Source organism: Dendropsophus ebraccatus, chromosome 11 (genome assembly GCF_027789765.1).
Source record: "Dendropsophus ebraccatus isolate aDenEbr1 chromosome 11, aDenEbr1.pat, whole genome shotgun sequence".
In the NCBI taxonomy this organism is placed as follows: Eukaryota; Metazoa; Chordata; class Amphibia; order Anura; family Hylidae; genus Dendropsophus; species Dendropsophus ebraccatus.
The window spans coordinates 77,537,805-77,550,183 of NC_091464.1; the positions used below are offsets into that span (position 1 = coordinate 77,537,805).

At 44.9% G+C, this 12,379-nt stretch overlaps 1 protein-coding gene across 1 annotated transcript in view; it reads right to left on the reverse strand.

The window, feature by feature from the left end:
• LTN1 (listerin E3 ubiquitin protein ligase 1) overlaps window positions 1-12,379 on the reverse strand; it is a 67,436-nt gene that overhangs the window by 15,771 nt on the left and 39,286 nt on the right. The window contains exons 24-26 of the mRNA XM_069945186.1: window positions 7,908-7,973; window positions 1,274-1,460; window positions 398-569 (exon numbers count right to left, since the gene is read on the reverse strand). Coding sequence (XP_069801287.1) covers window positions 398-569; window positions 1,274-1,460; window positions 7,908-7,973 — 425 coding nt within the window. The remainder of the gene's footprint in view (window positions 1-397; window positions 570-1,273; window positions 1,461-7,907; window positions 7,974-12,379) is intronic.

Below are 12,379 nucleotides of genomic sequence, written 5' to 3' on the forward strand. Positions count from 1 at the left end.
TACATACATAGTTCTCTTATAACCCTCCTACCACCATAGAGTGATTACATATTACATGAATACTGCTCTGAACAAAACAGGAAGATATCACCAGTGATGCCATTACATAATACCGCCACACCATGACCCCTAACACTACTAGGTTGCCAAGGTTCCTGACCACCGCTCTCAGCTCTAACAGCAGTGGCCAGGATCCTCAGGAGCGGTGAGTACATATCTTTACTCCTCCTCTCCCCCTGAGCTTACAAACGTCTCAAGGGTTTGGATTGTCCGTGGAGACATGTGTAACCTCACAGTGCTGTGAGAGCCAGCAATACCGGAGTCGGTTCAGCTCAGCACCGCCTCATCCTCACTTCCCTCTTTTGAATCTTTTCTCACCAAACTTTTATACTCTCACCTCGTACGGCCAAGTTCAGCTCTTCAGTAAAGAAGGTCTTGGGCTCTTTGCAGGTGGCATCGGTGGCTTGTCCAGGAAGGATCGGCGTATGAGGCATAAGCTTAAACAGGTTGTATAGCAGTTTATTCAAGCTCTTTGTTTTGCGGAGATACTGGGAGTAGAGCGCCCGCAGCTGGTGGGGAGAGAAAACTCTGTTAGAAATCAACTTTTTCTGGCTAGTTACCATCAAGCACATTTGTATAGTACAGCTATATATAAAAGCCAGACCACTGCTTTTAGAGCAGAGTGGTGGTCGGTGGCCCAAACAAAGAGCTGTCAACAATGGAAGGGAAAACCCCCTATTCCACAGGCCGACTCTGAGGAGCAAACGAGCTCGTTTACTCCTCGCTGCCGCCACTATTCCACACGGCTGCAGCGAGCGGGTGAGTCCGGGGAGGGGCTGCCCGGGTGATCGCTGATCGTCCGGACAGCCGATAGGGTATGGCAGCGTCTGCTGCCGCCGCTCCTACTCCATATAAGTCGTTTGTCTTTCAACATATTAAAAGACAAACTACTTCAACGATCAGCCGACATGAACGATGTCGGCTAATTGTTGCCTCCTATTCCACGGGACGATTATCGGCCATAGCGGGCGATATCGGACAATAATTGTTCTGTGGAATAGGGCCTAAAGAGCAGCATATCAGGAGAAGGAGGCGAGTTTTCAAAAATATTTTACTTGACGAGTCTTCAAAGTACAACTATATTAGCTGAGATGGGAATACCCCTTTAAGACAAAGACTCCAGGTCACGGTGACAACCATCAGCATTACCACATACCACGCATCTACAAGACGTCAGCCTCAGGATGAAGAGTCAGAGACAAATAGAGCATACCTGAGATGAGGCAGCCTTGAAGAAAGTCAGTACAAGCTTCCAAGTCAGAAGATAGCCCAGAACAAAGCAGAAGTCTTCCTTTAATGGTTGGATTACAGCAAATTCTCCCACTTGGATTCCTTCTAGAATAGTTTCCACTAAATCTTCTTGAAGAGCCAGGACAGACATCAGGGCAGCAGGTGGGGATCTACGGAGAAGCAAAACTTGTGTATGAGATACGGGATCCCAGAGACGAGATGTAACATAGCACTGAGCAATTCATTGTGGGGCTTGGTGCTTCTTTACTGCTCTAACCACTTTCCCTGACCTTATAGCAGCCGCATAGTCTGCTTCTATGTTATATACACCCACGTAGTCTGATACTGTATACAGCATAGAAGAGACACAGTCGGTCCAGTTTCACAGGTCTTGTGAATATATGGGATGACCCTATATTGTAGTCCTTAACCCCTTCCCGCATTTGGACGTACCAGCACGTCCAAATCTGCATGGAGTTCCTGAAGATAGACGTGCCGATACGTCCACGGGATGACAGGGGCGCAGGAGCTGCACTCCTGTCATCCCCGGCGGGGCCCGGCTGTCAGTGATAGCCGGGCACCCGCCGCAACTGCCGAGATCAGACCCCAGATCAGCCCCCTCCCTAGCGATGGAAATGTAAAAATAAATTAAACACCCATGCTCTCCGCCACCGGAGGTAGCGGAGAGCATGGGGCAGTGATCGGGGACCCCTCTGTGGGGTCCCGGAACAGGCGATCGGCGGTATATACTATATACCGCTGATCGCCTGTTCCCAGTGCAGGGATGCACTTTTTATCCCCTGTCACCGTCAATGATTGGTGACAGGGGATAAAAAGTGCCAGGGTCCGTCCCCCAAGTCGCCCCCCCATCCCCCAGTCCCCCCCATCCCCCAGTCCCCCCCCATCCCCCAGTCACCCCCCTACCCCTTATACGTTACCTGATCCTTGAGCTCCTTCCTCTTCGGTGTCCTGGCTGGTTATGAAGTGCGCATGCGCGTCAGAACCAGCCAACTCTGAAAATTTAAAGTGACAGAGACCAATTTGGTCTCTGTCACTAAACTATGATTACTGTGATAGAAAATATCACAGTAATCATAGTAATACAGTGAAAATGAATGTATAAAGTACAAAAAGTGACAAACACACAAAAAATAAAACACACACTTTTTTATTATAGTAATAATTGCAGTTTACTCCCAAATTACCCCTTACCCCCCCAGATTACCCGTAACCACTGCACGTTGCCCGTAATCACGCCAGATTGCACGTAACCCCCCAGATTACGTGTAACCACCGCACGTTGCCCGTAACCACCGCACCTTGCCCGTAACCACCGCACATTGCCACTGACCACCCCAAATTGCCAATGACCCCCTCCAGATTGCCCGTAACCATGCCAGATTACAGGTACCCACCTCAGATTACCTATGAGCACTTCAGTTTATCCGTAACCACCCCAGATTGTCCGTAACCATCCCACGTTGCCCGTAACCACCCCACGTTGCCCGTAACCACCTCAGGTTGCCCGTAACCACCCCAGGTTGCCTGTAACCACCCCAGGTTGCCTGTAACCACCCCAGGTTGTCTGTAACCACAGCAGGTTGTCTGTAACCACCCCAGGTTGCCCGTGACCACCCCAGGTTGTCTGTAACCACAGCAGGTTGTCTGTAACCACCCCAGTTTGACCGTATCCACCCCAGATTACCCGTAACCACAGCAGGTTGTCCGTATCCACCCCACATTGCCCGAAACCACCCCAGGTTGCCCGTGACCACCCCATGTTGACTGTATTCACCCCAGATTACCCGTAACCACCCCAGGTTCACCGTATCCACCCCAGATTACCCGTAACCACCCAGGTTGTCCATATCCACCCCAGATTACCCGTAACCACCCAGGTTGTCCATATCCACCCCAGATTACCCGTAAGCACCCCAGGTTGCCCGGAACCACCTCCAGATTACCCGGAACCACCCCACATTACCTGTAATCTCATTTTTTTAATTGTATTTTAGTAACCGCGCTATTCTAATAACTATTACTAGCTGCGGTTTTGCTCCAGCAAATTGGAGCTCCTTCCCTTTTGAGCCCTGCTGTGTGCCCATACAGTGGTTTATGCCCACATATGGGGTACCGTTGTACTCAGGAGAACCTGCTTTACAGATTTTGTGGTACATTTTTTCTCCTGTTCCTTGTGAAATTTAGAAAATTTAAACTAAATGAACATATTATTGGAAAAATTCGAGTTTTTCATTTTTACTGGCCAATTTTGAATACTTTCCTCCAATATCTGTTGGGTCAAAATGCTCACCACACCCCCAAGATGAATTTTTTGAGGGGTGCACTTTCCTAAATGGGGTGACTAATGGGGGGGGTTCACTCCACTGGCACTACAGGGGCTCTGCAAACGCACCTGGCGCTCAGAAACTTCTTCAGCAAAATCTGCATTGAAAAGGCTAATTGGCGCTCCCTTCCTTCTGAGCCCGGCTGTGTGCCCATACAGTGGTTTATGCCCACATATGGGGTACCTTTTTACTCAGGAGAACCTGCGTTATAAACTTTGGGGTAATTTTTTTCTCTTGTTCCTTGTGAAATTGAGAAATTTCAAAGTAAACGAACATATTATTGGAAAAATTTGAGTTTTTCATTTTTACTGTCTAATTTTGAATACTTTCCTCTAATACCTGTGGGGTCAAAATGCTCATCTTACCCCAAGATTAATTCTTTGAGGGGTGTACTTTCCAAAAATGAGGTGACTTATGGGGGGGTTTTCTCTCTGCTGACACTACAGGGGCTCTGCAAACGCACCTGGCACTCAGAAACTTCTTCAGCAAAATCTGCATTGGAAAAGCTAATTGGCGCTCCCTTCCTTCTGAGCCCTGCTGTGTGCCCATACAGTGGTTTACGCCCACATATGGGGTACCGTTGTACTCATGAGAACCTGCGTTACAAATTTTGGGGTGCATTTTCTCTCATGTTCCTTTTGAAAATGAGAAACTTTAATCTAAACGTATATATTATTGGAAAATTTTAATTTTCCATTTTTTTACTGCCTAATTGTGAATACTTTGCTCCAGCCCCTGTAGGGTTAAAATGCTCATTATACCCCAAAATTAATTCTTTAAGGTGTGTAGTTTCCAAAATGGGGTCACTTATGTGGGTTTCCAGTATACAAGCCTCCTAAATCAACTTAAAAAAAAGAACTGGTCCCTAAAAAAATCAGTTTTGGAAACTTTCACGAAAATATGGTAATTTGCTGATAAATTTCTAAGCCCCGTAACACCCTAAAAAAGTAAAATATGTTTATGAAATGAAGCCAGAATAAAGAGGACATATCGGTAATGTGACTAAGTAACTAATTTATGTGATACGACTTTCTTTTTTTAGAAGCAGAGAATTTCAAAGTTCATAAAATGCTAATTTTTTCAATTTTTCATGATATTTTGATGTTTTTCACAAAAAACACACAAAGTAGTGACCAAATTTTGCCACTAATATAAAGTGCCATATGTGACGAAAAAACAATCTCAGAATCGCTAGCATACGTTAAAGCATCACTGAGCTATGAGCGCAGGTCAGTTTTTGAAAAATGAGCCTGGTCATTAAGGCCCAAATAGGCTTTGTCTTGAAGGGGTTAAACAAAGGGTGAGGATTCCAATGCTAAGGAGGTTTCCTCTTCCACAGCCTTCCCATTAACACGCTACTCATGGAGGTGCACCAGTTACCTTGATGCCTCTGATTACCTGCGCCTTTGTGGGTCATAGTAGCTACTAGTTGCTTGTGTGAGAATTTTTTTGTGTAAGTGACAGGCACATTTTAAGGAACACACAGGAGCTTCTCTTCAGGCATACTTGTCACTTAAGAGACCTTTTAATATGCAAAAGGTTTATTCTGTTGGGGTTTTTAGTGCCGAGGCCCCCCCCAATAATCATTAGAATGAATATGGAGAAGATGGTGGTAGTGTACTTCGCTCCCTGGATTGCAGTGATCTCTTTCTTTAGACAGACTTGGGCTATGTTCACACAACGTATCTTTTCGTAAAAGTACATCTGTTGCTGCAATCGGCAACAACAGCTGTACTTTTCACAAAAAGATACATTGCCTTGTGATCTATGGGATCCTGGCTGGAGCGTATACACATAGTATACGCTCAGGCCGGGATTTCTCGCGGCACTGTAAACAACTGACATGTCCGTTTTCTGCGGCCTCTATTCTTTGAATAGCGGCCAGAGAAAACCCTGTCAGTGCACAATATGGAGGGAGCGGGTCCGGCTGCTCGCTCCATAGTGTGCAGGGGGAGTTCTGATGTGGGCGCGCACGGATGCGCCCGCATCAGAACTCTGCGGCCATAAAGATCATCCGGCCGGTACTGCAGTACCGGCCCGGTTGATCTTTTCAGAGATCAGCTGCTATGTGACCCAGCCAGGTCACGGAATGTCCGGTCTCTTACATTGTGTGGACATACGGAGTGCTGGGACCACCACTTTTTGTTACTCTCATCACATATTGGCAGTTGGCCGAAGCCGGACCCGTGCACCCTCTTTTCCTGTACGAGGATCCGATTAGACCCAAACAGGAGGTGAGCTGACTACCACTATTTCTATTGTGTGAACATAGCCTTATAATGGATGAATAAAAGGACAGAGATTGCTGTAATCCAGGGGTTAAGTGCAGTACCCCCTTCTCCCCCACTTATTGTGATTAGTGTCAGCACAAAGACCCAAACCCATCGAAACTTTAGACATGTCCCTGTGGCAAGGGAGTTTTTCTAAATGACAGGTATGCTTTATGTTAATGAATAAGAAGAACTTTGTGACCAAACCTTGCAGAACAAAAACACTATCTCCACCAAAACTTGGTTCCCAACTAGAGATGAAGGAACGTGCAGAATATTCAGGTTTGCTCGAGCCCGAATGATCGGCATTTGAATCCTGCTGCCTGGAGAGGGTGGATGCAGTCCGAGGACTGCCTGGAAAACATGGATACAGCCATAGGCCAGGTAGTTCTCAGGCTGCATCCATCTTCTTCAGACAGTGGGATTCAAGTGCCATTTGGTCGGGTATGTGCAAACTCGAATATTCGACAATTTAAGTCATCTGTAGTCTATAGTGCCCCACTGGTCCATTCACTCTGGAGGTCTCTGCAAGGAGATGGGTCCTACTGTCAGTTCCCTGTTCACTTCGTAAAGTCTAAGAGTCTCTTTCCCACAGGTTGAAAGAGGTTTGTTAAAAGTGAGAGAAGCTTCCATGGCAGCTCCAGGATGCAGTGGTCAATGCTGCGGCCCTGCTCTCATGTAACTAGTCACCCCATATGTCGTCACTGATTCCCCATCCATACACGTGGCCTGTATGCCTAGACATCAACCAATGATAAAAAAAAAAGAGCTGATTCATGGAAAACAAACAGTTAATCATCACCACAAAAAAAAAACTATGGAAATCCCAGGCGTAATTTTCCCTCTTTTGTTGGTGGTGATCATCATAGGAACAAAAACCTGGCACCCTCCTAATATGAAGAAGAAATTCCATACGCTTCATAGGAACATAGTGGGGGTGTGACGGCAGGGAATAAACGCCTTTCACATTGACTGCATTGGACTGGATTTATTTATTGTACTTTGGATATTCATTTATTCTAATTTGTCAGTTTTGCGCCAGATTTTGTCTCCCTCCATCTACGCGAAGGCTACAAGGTAACACATTGTGCTCGCTCCGTGCCAATAATCCTCTATGAGTCACTTTTCGGTGGGGATGTTCCTCTACATATAAAATTTGCTGTTACAGAGAGGAACAAAATCATCATTTTTGAGTGGCCAAGTTATATTTTTAACCATGAACTAAACAAGCTGCATAAGTGACCTCTCCTCACCCGGGGATCCTCCGCGTGTCAGCAGCGCGACCAGAACCTCCGCTTCTATTCTGTAAGAGGGAACCTTCACATCGCCGGAGAAAAACCGCATCTGACCATGACCATACATCTCCCATTACATGCCTGGTAGCCCAATAAATAGCGGCCATGTAATGCAAGGATGGGCTGGGACTGACCTAGCAGGAGACACTTGGCATATAGAAGGAGATGCTAAACTGCGAACCCACCTCTATGATGTCCATATGTCCTTACAGGTCTTATAGAGGAGCTCCATTACAAGACAATTGTATAATATATTGTATAATATAGCTATAGACTATTGTATAATATAGCTATAGCTGTTACACATTTGTTATGGTGCCCCCTGGTGTTCTGTTGATCCCTTCTCATTGCGCCCCCTGGTGTTCTGTTGATCCCTTCTCATTGCGCCCCCTGGTGTTCTGTTGATCCTTTCTCATAGCGCCCCCTGGTGTTCTGTTGATCCCTTCTCATTGCGCCTTCTGGTGTTCTGTTGATCCCTTCTCATTGCGCCCCCTGGTGTTCTGCTGATCCCTCATCAGAGCATCCACCTATGTGAAGTTTAGATAACCACCAAAAATTGTGTCGGAAAATGGCCATCTAGGGGTGATCTTCACAACCCAGAAGACCGCTATGCATAATATATGGTGGAAAATTTGTAAAAATGGATCTGCTCTGGATAATGGGGTGGTCTTACTGTATATATCAAAGTGTTGCACAAGTAGACTTACAAAGCGGGTTCCTCTTCATCCTCAGATCCGTGGTCTTCATCAAATGCTGGCAGATCCACCATGATTCTGAAAGTAAAGAAAAAACAGATTACTAATTCTGCTGGAATATTCTTACCTGACTGATACAGTGACCCCGGCTCCACCATTCACAGAGTCTCTATAATCCACTAATGTCACACCTACTGTATAGTGTACTGTGCTACAATGGAACAGAGCTGCTAAACCCATATCCAAACTAACAGGAGAGGTGCTGTTTCTGGAAAAACGCCATGTTTTTGAACGTCTAGATCCCACAGAAGCTTGGGAGTCGCCCCTATTATGCCCTATCTACAAGATGATCCTATAACTAACTAAAGTCCATATTACATGGGGCAATGTGGAGAGCAAGCAAGCGCCGACCTGTCAGATCAGCGTTCGCTTGCTCCTCGTTCCCCTGCCCGCTCCTGGTGCTATTACATGCGCCAACAGCAAGCGAGTAGGAGCGGTTAAGCCTGGGGGAGGGGGGGGGGGCTGCGATGTTGGGGAGCTGCCCAGGCAATTGTCAGATTGTCCGGGCAGCCCTTAGGAGACAATGGCGATTGCCAGGCTGATCGTTGCAGTTTCAGCCTGCTGAAAGACAACGATAAGCCAAAATCGTGCATGTCGGCTGATTGTTGTCTTCTATTACACAAAACTATTTATAGCCGATTACAGCCAATAATCGCTTTATGTAACAGAGCCTTTACTGTTCGACCGCCCCTCCCCGATCCAAAGAATGGGGGAGGGGTCAACTGTTCCCTGAATTATCCAGGTTAAGAAAAACATGGCCCATCTCTTCCAAGCTTAGCGCTAAATTCAGAACAGTGGGTAGCTTGTAATCTTATGATAACCCCTTTAAGTCATAAAACTAAAACCTTAGCAAGGTCTGTGAACAGTAGCTGGCATACTTGCTGATGATTTCCAGATTTCCAGACACAATCACTTTCACCTTCTGACCATCAGATGCAAAGTCAAATGAAAGGTAATAAAGATATAAGACAGAGGTAATAGAATCCACAGTCACTGGCTCCATCACTGTGTGTTTCTTCTAAAGTGTCCAGCAGGGAGAATGTAGTGAATCATAAAGCTATTACATAGAGTATTCTGCGTCCTGTCCGGTCTACCACACCATCATCCCCGCAGCACTAAATATTCCCAGATAAAGCGACCATAACGTAAGGTAAGCGTGCGTCTTTGATGTGGAGATTTCCCCGCTGGGATCCCGAGGGCCATCTGTAGCTGGTTTCCTGCAGCTGCTCGCCATCTCCACCACCGCTGCTCGCTGTCTATGTGATCCGTGTCCGGGAACACCGTTACGTAATCGCTGCCACCATGTGACTGTGTTTACAAGTTATATATGTCCTCTACTTACTGGATTTACCCGCCCTAATGTATCCGTACCTTCACCAAGTATGATATATAGCTCAACTTAGGGCCCTATTCCACCGGACAATTATCATTCAGATTATTGTTAAATCATTCAAATCTAAACGATAATCGTTCGGTTGAAATGTAGTTAACGATTAACGACCGAACGAGAAATCGTTGATCGCTTTATAAGACCTGGACCTATTTTTATCATTGCTCGTTCGCAAAACATTCGCAAATTGCTCGCATTGAATAAGACATCGTTCGGTCGTTTGCAATAAATACAAACGCAATAGCGAATAAATAGCGAAGAAAAACAATCGTAATTACGATCATAAGCAGCAATGGTAAGTGTAATACCATATCCATACTTGTGTCGTTTGGGGGCAGCCTTCCCCGCCGGTGGTGCTGGCTGGGTTTTGGTGGGGCTTTTTGGGTCTGGTCCTGTGACATTACGGTTGCAGGGCCGTTCCATGGCCCCCCTTCCCTGCACGTGCACGCTTTGCGGGGTTGGGGGTCGCTGACCGACACGGTGTGGAGTTAGCGTAGGGACCCGTGTGGACCGGAGGACCTGCGCGGTGGTACACGGGGCAATATGGCTTGATCAATTCATATACAGACACTCTGGTGTTGATTTTTAATATAGGCCTAGCGGCATTAGTATCAGCCATAGATGGGATGTGCAGCCGTTCCATTCTCTCCAGTTCGTGTACGATCATAAGTAACGATTATCGTTCCATGGAAATGAGTGAACGTTTTCAGGTCTTTCACAATAGCGGTCGTTTGAGATCGTTAATCGTTAACGACAATGCAAACGATAATCGTCCGGTGGAATAGGGCCCTAACTCTCTTCTGTCAAGTCATTCATTTAGTTCAATTATTTCGGTTTCTGGAAAATCTAAGCAAGAACCAATATGGCTACCACTCAGCTTTTCCAGATTACTGAACATGCTTCATGTGTAAAGTCCATAGTCCATAGCAGATCTAGTACAACAAATGGGGGGCAAGGCACTACTTAGATCTATAAAATGGGGTGCTCAACCCAAAATGGCATGAATAAATTCATACAGAACAACCAACGAAAGAAAGCCATGTCACATATGTAAGGGTGGCACTCCCACAAAAGAATAAATAAATAATAAAATATATTAGATAGATAAATTAATAAATGAAAATAGATAAATGCATAAATGATATAAGCTGCATGTAAAGGTGGCAAAGTATAACAAATTTTATTAGTACACAAAAGTCACAAAGTGCAAAACATACAAATTAAAAACAATTAAAACCACAACATACAAAAGTCCATGTTAGATAGACATGGAACTAGGACAAACTGACAAGTATCCATATAATTCACCCCCTATGTGAAATAATACTGACTCAAACCCTGAAAGGGATGTATATGTGTCAAAGTGTGAGCAGTGATGTCTGTATAAATAACAGAGCTCGATGGACACAGAACAACCCGGGTAGATGAAAATGCAAAAGCTGTGAAGAGATTGGATGAGTCAAGTAAGAAGATTAAATATCACCAGAGGGGGAGTTCATGTCAGGGTCCAAAAAACCCCACGCGTTCCGTCTCCGTCACGAGAAAGTCTACCCGGGTTGTTCTGTGTCCATCGAGCTCTGTTATTTATACAGACATCACTGCTCACACTTTGACACATATACATCCCTTTCAGGGTTTGAGTCAGTATTATTTCACATAGGGGGTGAATTATATGGATACTTGTCAGTTTGTCCTAGTTCCATGTCTATCTAACATGGACTTTTGTATGTTGTGGTTTTAATTGTTTTTAATTTGTATGTTTTGCACTTTGTGACTTTTGTGTACTAATAAAATTTGTTATACTTTGCCACCTTTACATGCAGCTTATATCATTTATGCATTTATCTATTTTCATTTATTAATTTATCTATCTAATATATTTTATTATTTATTTATTCTTTTGTGGGAGTGCCACCCTTACATATGTGACATGGCTTTCTTTCGTTGGTTGTTCCATAGAAGATCTAGTAACGCCCATTTATTTACTTTTTTATTTAGTTGAAAATGATGGATGTAATAAAATAAGCATGTCACTGTAGAAAGTCCTAATGCCTTAGTGCTTGGACTTTACATGTGTCATTTTAAAGGGGTTATTTAGAATTTTAAAACACACACTGCTACTTTCTTTCAAAAACAGTGCCACCCCTGACTTCAGGCTGTGTGTGGTATTACAATTCAGCTCCATTCACTTGGGATGCAAAACCCCACACCCAAACTGAGGACAGGCAAGGTACCAATTGTGGTGGAAGGTGGCTATGTTTTGTAAGCCTGGACAACTGATTTAAAACATTTTTTACCATGAAAAATACTCATCCCCGAACCGCATGACTGGTGTGTGTCTGAACGCTGAAGCCCCTACCAATCATGAGAACAGGGGTCCCACATCCTCCCGTCTGAACAAAGTGACAGTCAGACGTGTGTTGTTGCTTATTCAACTCTAGGGGGCAGATGTAGCCACATACAGCTGAGATGGAGTGTATGTGCATGTGTCAGACTGTGTTATATTGTTTTTGCTCCTATGGGAAATCCAGAATAACTTGCTGCCTAGGAACCAAACAGTCGCATTCTAGACAATGTTAAAGAGGTTTCCAAAATAAGAAAAAAAAAAACAGCCTCCTAAACAGCCCCATGCTAGTATATTGCTTTTGTCTAGTACTGCAGAGCAGCTCCATTGATGTTAATGGGGCTGAGCTGGAGTACCACCTACAACCTGAACACGGATATGGCACTGTTTCTGGAACGAAAAAGCCATGCTTTTCTCACTCCATGCTTCCCCTCATAATCATTATAAATTGTACAAAAAAAAAAAAAACACCACTTTACAGGCTGGCATACCAGAGACCTGGAGATGGGTGGTATGGAGTGTGAAAACTGGGGGAATGACACTGACTTGTAGACAAAGAGTCAAACTTCTGTCTGTCTGTTAGTAAGGAATGACCTAAACCTCCCCGGGGATGCTCCGCACTGTTCTGCTCTGCATCTCTGCTTGCACAATTCTCATGTAATTGGATTATCTGAGCTGTAGAAAAATCGC